General features: G+C 37.1%; 1 protein-coding gene across 16 annotated transcripts in view; it reads right to left on the reverse strand.

The window, feature by feature from the left end:
* Positions 1 to 23592, reverse strand: part of EYA4 (EYA transcriptional coactivator and phosphatase 4) — a 150699-nt gene that overhangs the window by 68595 nt on the left and 58512 nt on the right. For all 16 annotated transcript variants that reach the window (XR_009747108.1, XR_009747109.1, XM_061474837.1 and 13 more), the window contains exon 3: positions 7488 to 7537. Coding sequence is in view for 14 of the 16 variants with exons in the window: in XM_061474837.1 (XP_061330821.1) it covers positions 7488 to 7537 (50 nt within the window). In the remaining 2 variants the exon portion in view is untranslated. The remainder of the gene's footprint in view (positions 1 to 7487; positions 7538 to 23592) is intronic.

A 23592-nucleotide genomic window follows, 5' to 3' on the forward strand; every position in this document is an offset into this window, starting at 1 on the left:
CAGGGATCTGTTAATATAAACCATTCAAATACTCCCCTATGATGTCATCAGTTACCATGTGTTTGTACTCTAAATAGGTTATTGTAATTTCTGTAAACATATCATATATATTTTTAGAACTCTTTGGGGGCTTGATCCAGAGCCAACAAAAACCAATGGGCAGACAGTGACCAGCTTCAATAGCCTTTGGTAATCAGAAGACTGAGTTTCTAAAGTTAACAAATGAGAACACCAGCATAGAGCAGGCAGAGAGATACCACAGAGCCAGCTCTAAAAATAGGAAGGACTTATGCTGCCTGAAAAGTACATGCCTGAAAATAAAACGTGGATAGCAAGGCAACATACTCTTTGTAGCAACTGTCGTGCAATTGTCGTGGATGCTGTATGTCATTCAGTTAGATGTATCTGCACAGTCATTTTACTATGTTATTCTGATTTGACTCCAACTGCCTACAAGTCATGCAGTCTAAGTAAGTGCACCAAACCCTTAATAAGTAGCAGATTTGTATAAAACATTCTCTCTCAGGCTAAGCCTGTGTGTCCCAGAATGCAGCCTTTATGAGAAATCTTACTCCACAATGTAGTTATTTTAATATTGGAAAATTGTGATTCCTTTTTTGCCAACCACTGTCCTGACTGAAAAGTCTGGGCATGATCCTGCCAAACATTTTCTCTTAGGTGAAGTGTTTTTAACTATAGTGGCCTCAGTGACATGAACGTTATACTATAACAAACATACTATCCCTCATGTTAACTGGATTTTATCTTGAAGTTTCCAGAATTACTGGTGGCAATCTTTCAATTTCAACTTTATTTACTCAGTCTTTTCATAGCAAAGTTGAAATACTAGCAGTTAGTCACAAAGTGTTTTTTCCTGGCTAGAGAAAAATATTTTTGCATATATTCCCTTCTGGAAATGAACAGTGTTGCAGAAAAGCGGAATCTGTAAAATCAGACTAAATGCTTCCATTCCACTCCAAATTCTCACACTGTGTAAGTAGCTGGTCTTCGTGTAATAAATCAGCAGTGCAACAGGTGATTTCTGGTGGAGTCTGCATGGTTGCTTAGGAGAAGAGGTACACAGTACGCTGGCTTCACAATCAACAGAAACATCACATAAACGGCATCTCAGAAGTGCCTACTTTACACATCTACTTCAGCATGAGATTAATCTCACCTTCAGAGTCTACATCAGAGTCCTCTCAATATCTCATTTCGTTAAATGAAGCCCATTTATCCACAGATTCTTTAGTGTGAGAAACATTGGAGCTACGCTACTCCTGACTCAGAAAATCATTTAAATTATCCTCTAGTCAAGATAAACTATGTATGGCTCACGGACAACAAACCCTTACCTTCTAAAAAATCTTTTTAAATGGGGATGAGAAACAAATGAGGGAGTGTAATGTGACAAAACAACACATGAAAGCTTGGTAGTCTGAGCTTCCCCATTTTTACTCCACAACTAATACTATGTTTTGTTTTTCTGTTATAAATGCTGTAGCCTTAATGACAATTTCTGTAGGTATTGCTTGCTTTTCTTGCTTGGCAGCTCAATTGTAAAGCTCCTCTTCACCACGTAACAACTACTTGTTTCTCTCTTGAACTGCAAATGAATGTGAAGGTAGTGCTGGTCTCACTCTCCTAGTATGGTATGGAGAACTGGTATGCAGAGGGTCAACTGTGTTCAAACTATCATGGGAAAGGCATGACAGCTTCATCACAGAATCTGTCAGATGCCAGTAAAGCTTGGGTTTGGATGGAGAAGTTACAATGTTAGATCTGGTAAATATAGATAATTACATGATACTAAAATAAAGCCAATACATGACTGAAAGAATCAAGTATTATTATCATCACCCTGAGATAAGACTGCAAAGGGTTTGTTGAGCGAATTAGTCAGTGAAAAAGAAATCTCAGGGGTATTTTACACAGTACAAACTGCTAAGAATTAGATAGTTTTGAAGATCTGCTGTCTAGCATAAGATGCAGAAGATACATGTTATTTTCCTTTCCATTTTTGTTAAACATACAGATGGCCATGGATCTCTGTTCAGTAGTGCACTCATGTACTATTAGAGTAGCTCAGATACAGTAAGTATAGTGAACATTGCACTCACAACGGTGTCCCCAAATTGAAGAGAAAACAAACCATGGTCAAGTAACTGAATATGAAAACCGTGGTAGCTCTCACTGACATTTAATACCATTTATTTACTTGCGAATACGTTAATGACAGTAATTGTCTCTGGATATGTACACGCACTCTACATCCTGAATGAGATAAAACCATTGAAATGAGACCAGTGAGAGAATGTGAAAGTCTATTTCTCATTCAGAAGTTTTAAGAAAGACTTTTAAGATGAAGAAACAGAAATAGCAATTCATCTTTTAAATCTTACTATCCGGTGCACTTCTAAGCAGTGTGGGTGTGGAAGAAGAGGACAGCAATCATCTGATGAACAGCTGTAATCTACACTAAAAGCCTCATTGAAACCCATATTAAATTGAAATATTGGAGACTTTTTTAAACACATTAAAAAGTCCCTCTGTGCTCTTTCGGACAGCCTGTTTATCTGGCAACTGTGTCTGTACATATGATTCAGTACTTACCAGTGATCATCACCAGTGAGTATGTAGTTTAGTAATACACAGGAACTTTGTCTAGCTGGTACTAATGCAATAGCTATAATGGCTCTGAATACACTCTTCTTAAAGCATCTAATAAAGCATTAAAAGAGAGGATTTGCTGAAGAGTGGCTTGTTTTCTCTTTCTTTTGTTTTTAGAAATAATAAAGAAAAAGTATATAAAGGAAAAGACAAGACAGGAAGAATGGATACAGCTTGAGATAGTAGATCCACAGCTTTACAGCAAAAATTATTCAACCAGAATAGAGGGCTTACTCCGTAGGACCTGCTTTTAACTTACCAATACAAAGGCCCATTTCCTTTCTGTGAATACAAAAGTGATGTCTGTTTGGCACCACTATATATTTTCACAAGTTAGTCAGCTAATTTTCATCCCAAGCTTACAAAAAATATTTGTCAGAAATTTCAAGTTTTCCCTTTTTCCCCCATAGATATCATCTTCATAATATAAAGATTATGGTTTAAAGAGTGAAAGTATATGAAATGTATGGCCATTTTCCAGGAAAAAAAATGAAACTCTGTCTCAGCTGTCAGGAAAATCTTCTCATTCTTCTGCAGACTCTTCTATCCTGAGGGTAAATACGCCCCCTCTGCAGTCAGTGGACTTTGAAGAAGCAGCAGAAGACCATGCAAAATTTCAATTTGCAGGGACTTCCTCTCATTTCCCTCATTTCTCTCCTCCGTGTTTCATTTTATGGCCCAGAAATCCTGTATTTATTGTCAGATCTCAATTCCTGATGTGACTCTGGTCTTACAGCAGAGCCTCTGGCAGGCCTGGTGGGAAAGGGAAGGAGGATTTGGGGGTAGCAGACATGTACTTATGGAGCAGCCTGTTGTTGTAAAGAAAGATCCTGCCCTGGGATACATGGCTGAAGCGAACATGCTGTAGCTGTGTGTAAGCAGGAGTCTGGAACTTGGTATTTATCATTTTACTAGAATTCAGAATCACATATAATTCTAGTGTTTAACTCTTTTCCACATTAAGGGGGGGGAGGGAGAGGAGTGAGGCTATAAGTGTAGTTTGCAAATTTTCAGGTAACAAAAATTGGAATTAAAATGGCTTATTTAATTATCCATATAAAAAGGGAGCTCATTAATAACTGCAAACAAGGTAAATCTACTAGATTTCAGCAATTCTTGTACAACATTAAATTTCATGCTGGAGCCATTCAGCATGCTTGGAATTTCACAGAATCATAGAATCATAGAATAGTTAGAGTTGGAAAGGACCTTAAGATCATCTAGTTCCAACCCCCCTACCATGGGCAGGGACACCTCACACTAAACCATCTCACCCAAGGCTTCATCCAACCTGGCCTTGAACACTACCAGGGATGGAGCACTCACAACCTCACTGGGCAATCCATTCCAGTGCCTCACCACCCTAACAGGAAAGAATTTCCTCCTTATATCCAATCTAAACTTTCCCTGTTTAAATTTTAACCCGTTATCCCTTGTCCTGTCACTACAGTCCCTAATGAAGAGTCCCTCCCCAGCATCCCTATAGGCCCTCATTTGTACCATTTGAACCATTTGTACCATTTGAACATATATCCATCATACAATAAAATTAATAGCAATGTATGTTTATAGGCTCTGCACACAAGAATTTATCTTCCTAAACTCACTAGTGAATTTGATGTAGGGCCAGCATGCTGGACCACCACCAATGCATGTTGCCTGTCTCATCCAGACCTGCAGTAAGACAGCTGGCAAGTCCCAACTGTTTACTGCCTCTGCCTCACACACCATCAGGTCCAGGAAGGTGTAAGCATTTTGCATGACTGGAGGGCTATCCAGACTTGAGGGTGAATTTGATTTTTATTACAAAATTATGAAGAAAAAATGCCCTAATATTGACACAGGCACAAAACCACCAAGATTCAGTATAATACCACCATTTAGGGATAATAACTAAACACCTGGGAATAAAAGCACAACCAGTTCAAAGGGGTTTGGTAAATAACTCCCAAGAATGTTTGACAGAATTTGTAAGACAGAATCAATTCTGAATCAAAATTTGTGACAGAGATACTGAAAAGTTATGCATATTTCCTTTTGTGTTAACAATTCACCTATCCACCATGACTTCAATTAACTGTCCCTCTCTGTGCAGTTTACCTGTCTGTTGATATAACCATTTTCTATAAATAAGAGCTGGCAAAGTTGATTTTTACTGCATGCATAGCTGGATACTTCCGGAACACATTTTTTGATATACTGCATAGACCAGTAAATACCCTTAAAAAGAAATTTACTAGTCACATCTGCAGTTTGAATGTTTCTTTCTAAAAGACAAACCAAGGCCAAGCAAGACAAAGAATCTGCTGATACACACATGTCACTCCAAGAATTCTCCTGACAAAGTTCCCACACCCAATTTAATTACTTCCCTACTGTAAAAACACTTTCCATCTGCATTTATTGTAATAGTTTCAAATCCAAAACCAACAGACTATAAAGCTAGCTAAATAAATGAATGATATTGGCCTTAGGTCCCAAGCCAGGAGCTATTCTGTAAGGCTGTGTGTCTCCAGCATTCATTTTTGTGCTGATGTTTCATTTTATGTGCAATGTTTTCACTTAAGCCTTGTTTAGAGAAGAATTACCTTGCTCCAGGCTCTCAAGTTTTGCGTGCCGCGCGGTGCCCTCTAGCGCCGCTCCAGACAACGCTCTGACAGGCATTACTCCGCAAAACTGAAGTCAAATCACAGATTCGGATCTGACTAAAAAACAATCCCATTGCAGGCTGTATGCACAGTACTGCACCGACTCAGTTCAGGAACATTAATTCCAACTGTATCTGATATAGCCTCAGACTGTGGCTGTGACGCTCAACATGAAAAGCATCTTTGCTTGAAAACACACCCTAAAAAAAAAAATAAACTACCAGATTTAGCATCCAGGTTGACTATTTGCAATCTGGGTTCCCTTTAGCACTCAGGAGGAAAAAAGTAACCTATTCCTCAGAGTTGGTATGAAGAATTTAACTACAGCTTATAATATCCACAAACTGACTATGAAAGAATTTGTAAAAGGATTTTCCTAACTAATTGTGATTGGGATTTCAGTGTTTCCTTAACACTTATAACTGGTAGAAGCCCATATGTCAGGATTCTGAATTTGAGAACATTCTATGAAACTCTATTTTCTCTTTTTCCCTTGTGGAGCTACTCTGAGAGGGCTTAGTTCAGTTATAACTATTATATATGATGTCTGATAATATCCCCTGCTTAAAAGGATAATGGAAAGGAGATGTTCAAAATAGTGTTTCTCACTTTGATATGTAAACATTTAGTGCTGGACTTGGCGGTCCTGGGATAACAGTTGGACTTTATGACCTTAAAGGTCTTTTCCAACCTAGTTGATTCTATGATTCTACGATATGCAGAAATAATGACAGTACATTGTATTCCGGGTCCTCAGGTTTGTTGCAATATCATACTCTGATGAAATTAGTCAAACTATGGACCCCATAATTTTTAAAGACCTGAGATAAACCAGTCTTATTTGCACAAGCAAGACATTTAAATCTATGCACATGCACAAGTGTTTTGCTAAATTAACATTCTCCATGTCATCAAAGTATTTGGAAAGAGCTTGCCCCTTATAAAAAATTTTAATCCAAAGCAGCAGCACAGCAGATACATTTTTTCATTTAGAAGTTATTAAACAAGGACTGACAGGCAAAATATGACTCCACTGAAGTCCAGGGCAAAACTGCTATTGACTTCAGTGGAAGTGCATCTGGACATCAAATTTTGTATTCCCTTATATACATGTAGTTCTTAGAGAACTAAACGAAAGGCTGTGATAACAATTGACATAAGCTAACCAAAGAAATTCAGATGGTTCACAGCACAGCTCAAGCCATAGATACTATATTGGCCTTGGACATTGCAGGTGACACCCAGAGGGTCGTACTGCAACAGAGGCACAAATACATGGTGAAGGATGGGACTGGGAGGCAAACCTTGTATTACTTTGCATTTCTGAGCTTTAATCACAATGTTAGTGTGATGTCAGATTTGTTTTGGGGCTCTCCACTCACAGTTAAAGCATCTGAGTTTCAGTGAAACTGAAATAGGTCTTCTAAACAAAAGCAAGATGAAGACAGACAAAAAGCATTGCAAACCACTGGAAACTGAAGAAAGTAATATGTTGTAGCTCAATATCTTACTAATTAACAGCCAGATGTATCCTTAATGGCAAATCTAAACTAATTACTACTTCACCTGCTCAACTTTATCCATGCACATATATATATGTGGAAAACAGGGAAGGTAAATCCATTTCCTTTTACCAATGTACATGAAATTAAGAAAGACCATGTTTGTAAAGTTTCTTTTTAATGTATGGCCTTGTCCCAACTTACGAACATAGAGGCATGTTTTTATAAGTGAAAACTAAGAAGTTTTGATAAAGTTGGATTTGCCCCCATAAAGACTGAATTGCTGACACTGAAAATAAACTACATTATCCATAAACTTCAAGACTCAGGTATGCAGAAAAGGGATAAAAAAAGAAAGCGAGATTTGATTACACAGATTTCCCTACACTATTTAATAGTTTGTGCTTTTTTTTTTAAATGAGAGTGACAATTCAGTGCTATGGCACCAGCCAAACTTCAAAAACCTAGATGATAGCCCTCACCTTTAACTGGGAAAAAGGGGGGGAAAAACCCTTTCCAGAGTGAAATCAATTAAAATTGATCCATCCATCCATCCTTCATAAAATATGTCTCTCATGCTCTTGCTGCTATGGAGCTGCAGCAGAGTTCTGCCTCGCGACCTGCCACCACGCTGCAGTGAGTCAGTGTTTGCCCTCTTGTACCATACCTGGGTTTCTGTGGCTCTGAAGCATCTGACTCTGTACACGGTTTCTTTACCTGCAAAAGCAAATGAGTGCCAGTTACTTTCACTTGAAACACAACTTCCTTGCTCACAGTTCACGCACTTACAGCGCTTAAAGTAGATCCAGCTCTGTTCACCATGATCTCTATAAAATACTTCCCACATTTTAGAGCAGCAGTATGCAGTACTAAACAGTGTGTTTCATTATTATCCCGTGAACAGCTGCCAACTACACTTCCCCAGGCTCCATTAGTATGTAAAATGTTCGGCTAAAATAGCTTGGGAGTAGTCTAACTGGGAACAAAGAAACCAAAGAATCAGGTTCCCCACTTCGAAACGAGAAAGCCATACTGTTCTCAGCTCAGTGAAGAAATGTTTTCCCAATTGATAAAGCTTCTGTTTCCTGCTAAAGCTCACAATAATAAACACCAGATTCTGGGTCAAAGCGCAACATTAGCTAAATAAGTCATACGTTAATTTTCATTTTGTGAATCTGCTAACTGTACGTTAACTGTATTTTCCTATTGCATCAATGAACACATACACCCATTTTCACCCATAATTCCAATATATCATTTCATAAAAGGTATTTCAACTCCCAATTTAATCTTTACAATACATTGCTGTAGGCTAATTAAAGCTGGAAAAAAATCCAACACTTTCAAATAAAAAGAGAAAAATGTCCTCTTGCAGACTAGGTATCTCCTTGGGATCTTCAAGGTATCCCGCAAAAATTTAATTGTACCCTTTGGAAATATATATTTCTTGTACTTTCAGCAGAGAAAAAAACACTTTCCTCAATTGCGCGCTAATGCAGAATCCAGGGCTGTGTGGGAGATTTCAAAACTCCATTGTTTAAAGCTACCTAGAAACATCCTAGTCACTCAGACTCCCTTGATGTGACTGACACAATATAAAGAACATTCCCATATTCTTTTTAAGTGTCCAATGACAATTTTTGTTAATACTTTTCATCATGACTTCTATGTCATTTTGCTACTTTAAAAGCATTTCAAACAAAAAAATTGCAACTGTAACTCACTTCTATTGAAGTCATTTGCAAAGCACTCACCAACTCCAACAGAAAAAGAATTAGGCTAATGCTAAGTATTTTCCCTAAATACTTCAGCTGAATGCCATGCAGCACGACTCATAGATGTCTGAGTACAAGCATGGTTCAACAGATGGTCATTTTCGTTGTTCACTTGCAATCTAGATACTGAAAAAAACACAGAACCATAGAATGGTTTGGGCTGGAAGGGACATTAAAGATCATCTAGTTCCAACCTCCCTGTAACAGACAGGGATGAGTGTGCAAGATCACCCTTTGTAAATTATATATACATATATATATATATATATATACGCAAGGTCCTACACCTGGGTCGGAGCAATCTCAGGCACAGATACAGGTTGGGCAGAGAAAAGATTCAGAGCAGGCCTGAGGAGAAGGACTTGGGGATGTTGGTTGATGAGAAAATGAATATGAGACGGCTTCAGTGTGCGCTCACAGCCCAGAAAGCCAACCATATCCTGGGCTACATCAAAAGGAGCGTGACCAGCAGGTCAAAGGAGGTGATCCTGCCCCTCTACTCTGCACTTGTGAGACCTCACCTGGAGTACTGTGTGCAGTTCTGGTGTCCTCAACATAAAAAGGACATGGAACTGTTGGAACAAGTCCAGAGAAGGGCCACGAGGATGATAAGGGGACTGGAGCACCTCCCATATGAAGACAGGCTGAGGAAGTTGGGGCTGTTCAGCCTGGAGAAGAGAAGGCTGCGTGGAGACCTCATAGCAGCCTTCCAGTATCTGAAGGGGGCCTACAAACATGCTGGAGAGGGACTCTTCATTAGAGACTGTAGTGATAGGACAAGGGGTAATGGGTCAAAACTTAAACAGGGGAAGTTTAGATTGGATATAAGAAGGAAATTCTTTCCTGTTAGGGTGGTGAGGCACTGGAATGGGTTGCCCAGTGAGGTTGTGAATGCTCCATCCCTGGCAGTGTTCAAGACCAGGTTGGACGAGGCCTTGGGTGATATGATTTAGCGTAAGGTGTCCCTGCCCACAGCAGGGGGATTGGAACTAGATGATCTTAAGGTCCTTTCCAACCCTAAGGATTCTATGATTCTATGATTCTATATAATATATATGTAAATTACACTTAAACCTTTGACCAAGACTTTCAACAGTTAAACAGACTTCTATAAATATCTCCCTAAGACATTCTGTTTCATCACCACTAGTTTTGCTCTTCTTGGATTGTTTCTTCACTGTTCTTACTGTGCTACTCAATGGACTTGGTAGCTGAAATGTGCTACAGAGGTGTGAAGGTGCAGCAACTCAGCATGAGAGTGAAGGCTCACAAACTCCAAAACTCACAGGCACTATTTCATAAATATTTATATGCAAGTTTCACTGCTATAGCTTTATGTTCATTACATTGTTACTAAAGTAATATTAGATCTGAAATACAGTAAAATACTTGATATTCAAGCACATGATCAAATATCAAGAAAAATTCCCACAGTGTCTGTTAATATGCAAACAAGAGAAATACTCATTCAAAGTAGTGTACAGAGTGTCAACATCACAGGCAACTGCTGAAAAAACAAATTCAAAATCATTCAAAAAGACTGGAAATATTCCTTGAGAAGAAGTGTGTACTTTCAGAAGCAGATTGTCTCAGCAGAGTTACAGGAGGACTTGGCCAGAAAAAGAATCTTTTAGTTTTACACATGAAATATAATTGAAAATAATTTAAAATATAATGTATTTAGAAGTATCAGCTCTAATTATAAAAAATAAAGACATTACATATAATTAAATCACATAATTAAAATTAATTAAAATATAAATATATCTAATTTATTTAAATCCTAGGAAAGCTCCTTTTTCTTGGTCCCTTTAGCATAGACTCACTTCCAGGCTATTTTTGTTATCTCTTTACCATTAAATTTACTGGCATTTATACATTTCTTTCCAATTCCTTTGCCATTTGTGTGTTTGCCGCCAACAGATAGATTGCCTGTCACATTTAAACTGGTTAGGAAAGATAGGAAAGTTCAGGTTAGGAACTTTCAGGTTAGGAAAGCTCAACCACTGTCTTCAATCAGTTGCTGGAGAGTCTGACAGTGACCCAGCACATACCAACACCCTGATTTTGCAAAGTGATGGCAGGCCCAGTGGTTGAGTTGCCACAAAAGCCCAAAGATAATTCAAACATATACTAATGCTATCTCAGTACTTTTTAACACACACAATATGTAAGAGCCTTGTTTTTTATGGGTAAAGATGAGTTCGCCCAGTTAAGCAATAGCTGAGTACTTAGAGATGAGTTGTCCTATCCCTACTGCCACTACTACTCCATCTTGCCTTTATCAACTTTACAAAGTAATGGCTGAAAGATTAAGCTCTACCTGTGTAAAAAAAAGACAAATTTTGGTATAACTTAAAAGGAAGTAGCAGAAAAGCCATTGTACCAAAAAGACTCACCTCCTCTGAGATGCTACAGACTTGAGGAAAAAAAAAAAAAAGTACTATATTCAAGAATACTGCAATGAAAACAAGGTTAGGTTGTTTTGTTTGTTTTTTTTTTTAAATAGGACTATTTCAGGTTTTCAGCTTGATATCTAGATGATCATTCTCTGAGGAAATGTACAGCATAAGCACATGGTACAGACTTGTCTTTTCCTCTGAGACTAAATGTAAACTTCACCGTATATCTTCAGTGTCCCTCTTTGAGAGAAAAGATTTAATAAATAAAAAACTTATTTCTTAAAGGAGGAACAGGCATGTGATTTTTCTGTCAAGTCACCATATGGAATGAACACCATTGGTCTTTAAGGCTACTCAAGTAGTAATACACATTTTGTTGTTCCTAAAATTACACTACCCTTGAAGGTGAACAGAAAATCACTGAGAAAACTTTCCATCAAAGACTAAATATTTTTTCCTTTGTCTTAAGATGTGCTGTTTTCCTTCTTAATCTGCCTTGCTGACTGTTTTCAAAATAATTAACTTTCACTAACACCACATTTGCTTACATTCTCATGTTAGATGCTATAAAAAGAAACTTTTTCTTTACTCCTGCTCCTACCTAGCCAACATTTTAAACATATGCCTTAATCTTTGCCTTGGTTCATCAGATTTCAAATATGAACACAGTTATAAGTGTCACACTATGAGGGTATTGTGAAAATGATGCACTTATTAAGCACTGAAGAACTTTGATTCAGGTATACTAGAAATATTTACATGACAAATGATTTTATATTAAGTATGGACTTTGGATGCTTCATGTTTAACAGCTACAGACTGAGGAACATAAAAGGAAAAATCTAACCGCACATTCGCTGAAAACAGGAGACAACCCCTCGAAAGCCTAGTATGTCATAGAATAAAATCTGCACCATAATGTGTAAGAGACTGGGTTTCCACAGGCCATATTAGTTCTGGCATTTCCTTGCTTCTGATGTTTTCATTTGCAACATTAACATCCTTTTAACATAATTTTATTGGATGTTATTACACTACATGCTAAACCATGAGCTGGTCCTGCTCTATGAGGTGTTACTGTACACATGCTCATGGTATTAAACTCATAATGCAACACAGGTGAGAAATCCCTTCTAACACTTAAACTAAGAACAGCTGAAAAATCTTGCAACATCAGCAGTAAATTTTTCTGGCAATGAATTTTCTGAGCTTCCCCATCTACTGCATCAAATATGGCCTTGGGCATCCCTCCCAGATTGGTAGGCATGCAACAGGGTTGTGTACAGCCTGCAATGCTTTGGGCTTGGAGGAAGTAGTTCTGCATGGTGGAGCTATGGAAGCTCTAACACTAATGCGAAAGAAGAGGAAGAAGAACCTTTTGCAGATACAAAGACATCTCAAAGCACGTCTATGTGCTTCCTCAGCCTGTGCTAATACCACTTCTGATTGATCTGTAGAACCTGGATGCAAATGACAGCAAATTACCCTAGTGAAAGCTCATCAGCTTCTACTCACTGCCCAGAGAAGAGACCATGTCTGTGCAGTGGCCCCAGGAGAGGACGGGGCATTCAGTGGAACAGTTTGATGGAAATATATGAGAAGAATATGGCTCAGGATGTCTGTGACACTGCTATGAGAATGAGTAGTAAAGAAAACTTCTCCTTCAAACATCTTTTAGATGCTGACCTTGACACTGTTTACATATAGTTTTATAACCATCTTGGCAACAAAAACCTTAGCATCAAGACTGTCTGCATAATGCTTAGTATAATAAAGACTTTCTTTGCTACCATGACACTTTTCATGGCTACCATAAAACAAATAATGACGTTATCTTGATCTACAACCACAGGGCAAGGGATAGTTTAAAGATACAGTGCCAGGATTTAGTAAAAAAATTGTAGCCATTCTGAAAATACATATACTTTTAAACTGATTTTTAAAAAAATACACAAAAATTATTGAGAATTAAGCAGATTTTTGATTGCTAAATTCAAATGATACTATAGCTATATATGGCCCATCAAGGCAAAATCTCAGGGAAGATTCTGCAAAATCAAACAAATGCTGACGACACCTAGAGAAAGATCTGAAAAGAATTCTAAATAATCCCAAAATCTGAATTCTTCCCAGTGAATCACTATTATGCTACACTTCCATAGGTCTCATAAGGGTTTCAGTTACTTAAACCTAATAATAATACTAAACTATATAATTATGGAAGTTTATATATAATTATTTATCAACAGTTTGTATGAAAATAAAATATGAAATGAAATTAAGTATGAAAATGTAATACTATATAGTTACTCACCATCAAGTTCTAAGGAGGTTTCTGACTTAGATAAAATCCAAACACTGATGCTACCATTTAGTGAAGACCTTGAAGCACTAGAAAATTGATTTTTTTTCCCTGATTTTTCACAATGCAGAGACTGTTCATAGCTGTATTTTAACTGAATCACATCCTGAAGTAGATTATCTTGGCAGATCTGAATATATGAGTTCTAACCACAGTGGAAGAATGAAGAAAAACATGCTATAGAAATCAACTTAATTTCAAATTCACTATTAAAGTTGTTTTGCTTTTAGTTTGTTTTTTGTTGTTTTTTTTTTTTTAAATATATGAACTCATCTTCAGTGAAAATAAGTTTCCCAGTCATCACCTGAACTAGGTTTAACTATTCAATAGTCTTCCATTTTCTTATTAATGAAATTGTTATGCTGTCAAATTGACAACTCTTACCAAAACAGGTCAAGTTTTGAATATATTAAACTTTTTTAAATGAAATTAAAATGCAAACTATGAGTTTTGAGTATGGAAGCAGATTGCTGAAGTTGACATTTATATTTTATGTAGCACAATAGATGAAACTTCATATTTAAAGACATAAGATACATTTCCATGCCTTTAGAAATGTAAGAAATAACAACGCTGCAGATACTATGTCCGGGCTTCAACTGCTCAGCACAGCACAGGTATAAGGGGAAGGAATGGGAACAGGGGAAGCCATTCCTATTCCATTATTTTGTTCTGTTTTCCATGCACATCTTTCCTAAGATAGACATATTCATGATGAAATGTATCATTCCTACCCTTCTGTCTCCTGCACCTCTCCCCAGACTAATTCAGGAGTATCTCTGGGCTGCAACACTATGTGGCATACACCTAACCTTCAATGAAAAATAATCCATCAGGGTTACATCCAGTATGAAATACCTGCAGTTTAGGCATCTAAATCTACCTAGGCTTGTCACCCCAGGCTTCCTTTACATCTAACAGAAAGTTGCAGAAGTATTTCACCAGGCCTGGAGTAGTCATCTACTTCAGACAGAGAGGAATTAGGCCAAAATTAACTGTGGATAATGGCTGCTACTCTCTGCTGACTGCTGAAGAGGACAGGTACAGGGGAAAACATTGAGGAAATGGAACTGGTGCTGCCAGAGAGTGAGGGACTGTCCACTGCCACCACACAGCCTGTGCGTCTCATTACATTTTCCATGAAATTCCCTTTGTCTGCAACACTGACTACAGCATGCAGAGAGATGGTTGCTGCTAAAGTTTCACGCTTTAGAGCCTCAGCTCCTTTGAACCAGTCTTTGACTATTCATTTTCAGAAGTTCCTGTCACTTATAAAGCACATACCAGTATGCTAAATGCTTTCACTTTTTGAGATGACACTCTTCATCACCCCCACAACGTCTTAGATTGTCTGCATAAACCTTTGCAGAGAATAGTGTGGATGAAACTTTGACAGAAACCAGCCTCCAGATAAGCCAAGAGGCTGCAAAGCAGTCCAGTGTTTCCCTAGATCTTATTTCACTAGGCTGGAATGATGAGCGGTGACACTCTAGAGCTCTTGCCGGTGTGCACGGTACAGGTACACAGGCAGTAAAGTAACCAGGGGTTTAATCAATCCAGATAAATGCCTTTTTGATACTTACAGGGAGACCATAATGATTGTTTCTTTCAGGAATACTGCACAGTCTTATCATTGACAAAAGCCTCTGTGCTACTTAAATCAGAAAAAAAATATCCAATATAAAACTGTGTTTCTATTGAAAAGTTTTACAGAAGGAGGTGGCATTAAGGTGTATTTATGACACAAACTGATAACATCTGAGACAACTTTAACTCCTCTGTTTTCTCATTTGTATGCTATCTTTCGGGACAAAACTTAACTTGGTGCTTTCTTGATAGTGGAAGGGTTTCCTACATGTTTGTTTTTGCAGCGTGATTTATGGGGTCACTCAGTTCAGGGCTCTAAGCTTCTTTCAAGTCTTTTATACCTGCAAACATTTTTAAAACACATTTTAAATTGTCTTTGGCATAAGCGTACTTTTAAAAATATCGGAAGGTGTGACATTCAGGTCATATTTTAAGCAACTGGAACCTGTAAGGTACTATACGCTACATTTTGAAATGCATTTTTACATGCACTGCGGGAAAAACTGGCATTCTTATTTTCTTTTTGTTTTTTTGTGTACGATGAAAGAAGGAAATATGCTTCCCTTTAACTGGTGGGGCAGGCAGGGCAAATGCCACACCACAATAGGACTTTTTGTTTCAGCCTGGGTTACCTAATAGCTCAGAGCTCACAGAACACTTTCCCCTGCCCTGGTGGGAGGATGGGCCATCAGCCTGGCTCCCTTCCCAGAAAGAAAGAAAAAAAAGGAGTCAGCTCCCCATTCAGCAGTTGCAAAGGCAGCGAAACTCCACCAGCCTGGAGCTCATTTATTGCCCAAGTCAGATTCAGGAGGAAATACTAAAGCACAAGCACTGGAAATCTCTCTTTCTTATTTCTCTCCCTCCCTCTCTCTCTCTAAAACCCTTTCCTCCACACACACCCCTTCCCTCCCCTCCCAAAGACAGCTCTTGGCCTTTTTTTCTGCCTTTTCAAGTCAGCAGTATGTCTCAGTGCATCTGAATCTGCAAGCATACGCTTTGTGCCTCCCTGCTATCTCCAAACTGGAAATCACTAGGAGATATTGTTCTTAATCTAGACATGGAAAAAATGTTTAGTGTTTTTACTCCAGTTATGGTCCCATGATCTCCTCCAGATTTGTTGCAATCACATGACTGTTACTAGTTTTAAGTGTTCGCTTTTAAAATCTCAGCATTCCCAGACACCACTGATCTCTTTTCAGGAGAAAATCAGAGGGATGTAGGGAAAGAGCCACACTGTGCAACAGCTTCTAGCATTAATCTTGTGATTCCCCACCTCCTCAGAAAAATCCTAAGCAAATTAGGTGTTATCTAAACTGCTTTGTAGTTATCATTTAATATTCAAAGGAATAGCAAGTCATCTCCCATTCCATGCATAGAATTCAGTGCCCCCTGAGAAAACCTGAACTGATTTTCTTTCCTCCCGCTTTTCAAAACTAACCAGGGCCAACAAATGCAAGGGGAAAAAAAAGTAAACTTTGAAGCTGAAATTTAAAGCAATGAAAGTCAGGAAGTTCAAAAGTTAATGTTCCTATGGCTGTGTTAACTTGGCCATGTTGCAAATACATCATGCAAATACTTCAAGCTATTTTGTTAAAGGCATATAGTACTGTGCCATAAAGCATAATAAAACATGCTGTTTTCTTTTCATGTGGAAACCATCTTGTACAAGCAACAGTACAGTGTATTTCTATTGCTAGCACTGATTTCTCTACCACAAGTCAAGTACCTCTGCCACAAGACGCCCCTCTGTTCTGAATATGCTGATGCCTTACTTAGCTCACCCAAGAGCTAAGTATCTACAGGATCTAAGTACCTACAGATCTCCCCAGTAACGAAGGGCAACTTCTCTCCTGACGCATTTGCCTTACCAGAAAAATTATCCCCTTTAAGATCAAAAAAGACTTGTCACAGCTTTTCCAGCCCTCACTTAGAGAAAATACAAACAAATCACCCTGTTGGTCATCTCCTCCTTTCTGTTCTGCTCTCCTAGTTTCTACCTAGGAGTATACTGATAACCAAGAGCAGTAAACAACACGATCACCCATCCATCAAGTCCTCAACGTCACCACAGATGATGAAACTATCTATTAAGAAGGATTCATGCCACTTCTGTGTCTTTTGGATCCTTCATCTCTCAGGGAAGACAACTGTATTCAGTGTATAGTGCCGTATGCAAGAGTACCATAAAGATGATAAAATATAACTGATTTATTCACAGATCACAAAAGATCATCTAAATTCTCTGTCAAAGCAATTCAGTTCTACATCCTGATCTAAATTCAGACTGTATGTAGACTAAAATGCCAACTTCAATTAAATGATCTTGCAAGTGTCCACAGAGTAGTTTTGCTGTGATCAGGCTTCAGGAAAGGGGAGGCTTGACTGTAGCTACAGGCAAGGATCGTTCTAGACTGTGGGCTGTTTCAGTGGCAGTTGAAGTCTGGAATGTTTGACAAAAAGAAAAAGGAAAATTACTGCTCTAAATGTTGCTTTTTATTTTTATTTTTGTCAGAGGGGACATCAGTCATTCATTGCCCTCCTTCACAGTCCTGAAAGGCAAGAGCACCTCCGTGCTGAGCACATGTACTGAGGTCTGGGAATGCAAATAGGCAATTTGTGACTAACTCAATAACTGCAGAATATGATCCAGTCCTGCCTAGGATTGCATGGACTTCCATCAGCGTCATCAACATGCTTCAACAGCAGTGAGGTAACAGCAATAGCTATCTGAAGTTATGTTGTAGCCAGTTCTTTACCAAAAGACACTCCCTGAGCTAAAGTTGTCAAGCTTCAAGAAGCCTACAAAGATCTGAGGTTAAGTCTAAATAAGAACATGGTGGTTTAGACCCACTATCTTCAATTAAACAATTCAGAATGAAATAAGTATGTGAATATGTCTTTGTAGGGCGGGAGGCTCAATTAAATGCCAAAAAGCAACAGGTGGACAGAGCAAAAGACAGGTTGAAGGGAGGATGAACAAGGTAATATGAGAAGGTAACATGAACACGATTTCAACTCAGCACCTGCCTACCCATTATCAGCTCACAGAGTCCTAGTAATGCAGGCATTATGGAAGATGGGAGTTAGATGGAGGCCATATTAAAACAGTATTAAATTAAGACAAATAAACAAACAAAAAACACAAAAAACAAAGCAAACCAAACCAACAACAAAAAAAACAATACACAAACCACCAACAAAATAACCTGTTCTGCTATTCCATGGTAGTTTTTCTCCTTGTAGCAGATTGAAGATATTCAGCCATAAACATCTGAGTTTCAACAGATAATATCTATGAATCTGAACATGAACAAATAACTTGGTCTATGAAAATCGCCCAAGATGAAGTCATCCGCTAATTGTACAGTACTTTTTTTTTTTTTGTACAATGCACTGAGGCTGTTCCAATAAAACCACCTACTTAAGAAGCATACAAATGCCTATGTTACAAATTAAAACCAAGAGTGTGCACAAAACTGAGGAAAAAAGTGGAAGTAGAAGGTCATAAGCAGTTGCACATTACATTCCACCTTGAAAATTGCGAAGTAAGTCACCTTACATCCACAGCGAACAGCTGTTCTTTTTCTTCAGTTTCATACATTTCTGTTCTTCATTACTGAAGCTAATTTGTTTAGCATTGCAGCAATAATTTCTACCAGTTATTGCAACATTAATAAACTACATCAGATAACCAAAAACTCTGGCAACCTACTTCTGTTAGAGTAAGGATGCAAAAAATTCTTTGTAGCTCAAACTACTTGCTGGTCAAAATAAAATTATCAGTTCTTTATGCCCCAGATGTTGTCTAACTCGTGAAAAAACAATTTGTTAGAGGAAAGATAAAATGACACACAATGTTGCAGTATAAAATCTCACAAATAGATATAATTTAAAGACCTCTTCACATGCTTTTGTGATGTCATGTAACCAAATTTAGTTTGTTTCTAGTTAACTTAGTTTTCAGTGTCTCTAGAACAGTTCAATAAAATTGAAGAAAATGCTGCTAAGAAATCAGTTTTTTGTTTTGGTTTGGTTGGGGTTTTTTCAGAGTAGAAAAAAAAATGAATTTATCTGAGGCAATCCACAGGTAAAATACTTTCTAATAAATACATGGGGAAGTATAATACACATAATGTACACATTGCGACTATACAGTAGTAAGCAGCACAGAAGCAAAATCCTATTTAGTGAGACTAGTTTGTATATGTAGGATTTACATTTAATTATTGAAATATTAATGAACAGGTAAAGTTCAGAAGCATTTACAACACAGCATTCAATAAAAATGCTATTAATATCATAGTGTGAAAATGTCATTGACAGAAATTTATCATAAAAGAATGAATCATTTTTTCTATACCCAGGGATACATGTTTGCTTGGACACTAATAACAAAGCCAGCCACAATTAGAAAACACATTAAAAATATTTTCCTTTTTTTTTTAGATTTGTTTTATGCTGTAATTCTTAACATTAGCCAGAATAGCTGCATTTACAGTATAATGTATGTAAATAAATTTCAAACCATCATCCAGCAATATTTTTTCATTATTAGTCAATGGGGACAGTATCAGAGGCAGTATAGCTCTTACATGCCACAAGGAAGTACCTCTTGACAGATCATATTTCTGCTCACATATAAGTCCATTTTTCCTCTTTTTTGAGGTTTGAAAATTTGACTGGTCTATCCCAGTATACTACTTTAGCATATCCAAGTAATTTTTCAGAGTTTTTATTAATACTACTGTATTAAAATATGTAATTTTAAAATATTTAAAAGTATATTTTACTTTTTACAATTTCTATAAGCAAAGCAGCAGAACTGGCTTTCCAGAGGCAATTAATTGATGAGTTGGGTTTGTTGTTTTTTTCAAATTCATACCATTTTGTTTATATTTGCAGTCCTCCAGTAAATTCTTCAGCCAACAGGCAATTACTTGGAATAAGGAGTTCTTCCAATTTATTTTGGATGGTTTTATACACACATCTCAAGCATCAAATAAAAAAACTCTTTGGTTGAGGAAAATGTATCAAGATTCTCTAAACTTTTAAAGCATTCAAAACAAAACGAAAGAAGACAGCTTCATAGTGAAGGATGAGTTTCATCTACCAAGGTAAACGGTCAGAAATAACAATAAAGAATATTGCAACACATTTGCAGTGCTTTCTCCCACAAGAGTCTGCGCATTTGCCCCCATTTCATAAAAACAAACAAGTGTCCTTTGTCTTCTTTTTAACATGCCAAGTCTCCTGCATCTTTTGACCCTCCCTCCCTTCTGTCCTGTCTCCCCAACCTGATCCTGGAATGTTTCAGCCATGAGGTTAAGAAAGATTCCCCCATTTATCACAACCTGCCAAGCACAACAGGGTCACAGTCCCAGCCCCAGTCCTACTGCTTAACTAATCCAGCCCCAACACAGGCATGAAACTTCAAAGATTTTTTGCCACAGGCAAAAATTAGTCCTTATTTGCTTTAAAATCCAAGTATCAATCAAGTTAAACTGTGCTTCAGTGGAGCTAACATTTTGAACGTTTAGAGCAACGTGTACATTTGGTTCTTAGCTGCAACTCTAATTGAATGCAGAGCTCACCTGGAATAGCAGTACAAATACTTTAAGTACAGCAAAAATCTCCAGTGAGATAATTCATTTTATCCAGGAGACAACCCTTGATAAAAAGAACAGTTCAAACATGCATGGAAATGGACAAGAATATGTTTTTGTGCATGTGTGCATATAAAGATATATAATACATACAGAATCTCTGTTTGTATTAAATCACCTCAGGTAATTTTACACTCTGAAGGTTTTACTACCAGTTATACCAGATGATCAGCCACAGTTATATATTTGTAAAGCTCAGTTAATGACCTTTAAATATTTCTGAAATTAGTTTTGAAGAACAATTAAAGATTCGTTATGAGAATACACAGAGAACTTTGCTTCAACATTTAGGAAGCAAATTTTCAATTATCTCTAGCTAAAATAACATGCAGATTCTTCTCTTCTGGGATACCCCCTACCACTTTTTGTTGAATCCTATGCAAAAAATAAAATTATTATGTTTTTTTAAACCAATTCAGGTTCTTCAATATGTATTTTTAACTGCACTGTTTTGGGGCTACAATGGGATTACATTTAAAATTAGCTTTAAATAAAATCTTAATTTTCCTACAGATCTTTGTTTATAATTGAATACTGTTTAAGCACTTAATAATTCAGGATAATGATTAAACATTTCATAGAGTAGAGAAATAAACCACATAGACGTTATGTTTCCTGTTAAGCTGTTATGGAAAAGTGCCTCTTTTTTTTTTTTTTTCCTGCAGAATATCTTAGAAGAATTCATAAAATGAAACTAGAAAGTAAGCAGCATGTTAACTACAGCATTAAATTCTACAAATACCTTTTATACATAAATGTCATAGAGCCATGCTCATTTTATTTAAAAATACTGAAATAATACTTCATGTTAAAATTTTAATCCCTTATTTACTAAATAAATTTTACAATTCAAAGTTTAAAACTGACTAAAGTGCTACTTATTTCTGATAATCTCCCCAAGTAAACATAACTTAAATAACATTTAAGTATAGCTACTTGCAAAGAAAACAACAGAAAACAAAAGATTAAAAAGATAGGTAAGCATGAAGTGAGACAGTACATAACGATTTTTCATTTGCTTCCTTTATTTCACAGACATTTTTATTTACTCAGACATTTTATCAAAATACTACTAGAAAATAACCTTGGCTTCTAATTTCTGTAACAGATTAATTAGCTTCCCTGTATTCACATTCTAACATGCTTCCATGACCACAAAAACATGCAGGTATTTCCCCAAAGACAAATTCAAGTTCTTTCACCTGATATTACCCACTTTCATACATGGTTGATGCTACTTAATTTTCTTTACCATTTAGCAACCTATACTAAGCACTCGAATAAATCTAAAATTATCCTGGAAAAATGCTTTGGCAAGAATTTTATTTTTAATACAGAAATTAAAATTCAGGAATTCGGGAAATCAATTTAATGTAAGTCTAGGATTAAAATTTAATTCTTGCTTTAGATACCATTTTTGAAATTACATTTGGTTTACTTTAGAAGAAATTACAATGGCACAAAATGTAGCGAGACAGTTAAAAGCTGTTTAGCTGAAATGTATTTTAGAAAATAGTGAACAATCCAAGAAAAGAAACATGTAACTGAATCCTGCTGCTTGCTGCTCACCAGACCCCAGACACAAAATCAAAGAACTTACTGGCTGTAATAATTTATCATACCTTTCTTCCAAACGGGTTCCCTACACATTATAGTTCCCTATAGCAGTAAATGGCTGTTTACAGCTGGACCAAACTGGGTTGCTCTTTCTTCCATGGGACTTTGCTTGCTGTGCTAGGATAATAAAACAGCACTCCCAGAGTCAACCCCTTCCAAGTTTCCCTGAATGAAACGGACATTTAAGAAGCAGTAATCATTATGCCAGCTCCCATCGTGGCCCTCTGAATGCAGCACGGCAGCAGCAATGCTACGCTTGCCTGCTATGCGGACCCCAAGGTAAAGAAAACATTTCAATACATTTCAGCAGCACACACGCACCAACTCCATGAAGAAGTAAGGTTTTAATCAGAATTTATTCTCGAAGAATGGTCTATGCAATTGAAAATTGCATTAAAATGTTTGAAACAAATTCACAATGAAGTAAGACTCAAATACAAACTCATGTTGCCAACTGACAGATAACATTACGGAGAAAGTTAAAGTGAACTTTAAAGAGGCGGGATTGATGCTTAAATGAAATTACAGGTTAGCGTTATTTGTTCCAAACTTATGTCTAACCAAGTTAGAAATGGATTAAATGAACTCCAATGAAGTATTAATAAGTCAAATTCACTTTATTTCTATCCACAATTTTTTACTTTAGGGCTAATTAATTTGAACTCAGTTTATGTTTAGACACCTGTCTCAGTATACGGGCCTTAAGTGTCTCTTACAAAAATGTTATTAAATAACACGACAGCAAACTGCTCACAGATTTGACAAAATGTGATGCTCACAGACTATTACAGAATGACGCATTCTATTTCTTACAGTTCTTAACAAGCAACCTCCTGTGGTAAGAAAAAGCTGCTCCTGAAAGAACTTGATGCATCCAATCCTGTGACCTACCTAAACTCCAGTGCTCTAGAGCCACTATGAACAAATAAGTTGTTCCAAAACCAAGTTTGAAACTGCTACTACAGGAGTGAAAACCAAATCTCCTTTTCAGAGCAGAATCCGACTGTGGAATTAATACCCACTTATATTTCCTGTTTTATCACTAAACAACATTTACATCACTATTGCAAATTAAAATCCATCAGAATCTTACCTTAGTTGTCTCTGAAGAACAGAATTCCCCAAGTATGTAAAGCCAGTTTCCAGGATCTCTTACGTTTCACACTAATTAACTTCCGATGTACAGCAGCTCAGGTGTGCAGACAGATTTTCAGGACCAAAATACTTTTGTACCGGTCAGCTAGGAGTTTTTAAACTCAGAAATACTGAAGACACTTTGTTCTTCCTTCAACTGTCACACAGAGCCTAGCACAGTCTGGTTACTTGTGTTAACTAAGAGGAGATCTGGGTAGTAAACAAGCTTGGC

The sequence above is a fragment of the Pezoporus flaviventris genome, unplaced genomic scaffold (assembly GCF_033815535.1).
Source record: "Pezoporus flaviventris isolate CSIRO_AGI_PZ_B2104156 unplaced genomic scaffold, CSIRO_AGI_Pfla_v1 ptg000081l, whole genome shotgun sequence".
Lineage (NCBI taxonomy): Eukaryota > Metazoa > Chordata > Aves > Psittaciformes > Psittacidae > Pezoporus > Pezoporus flaviventris.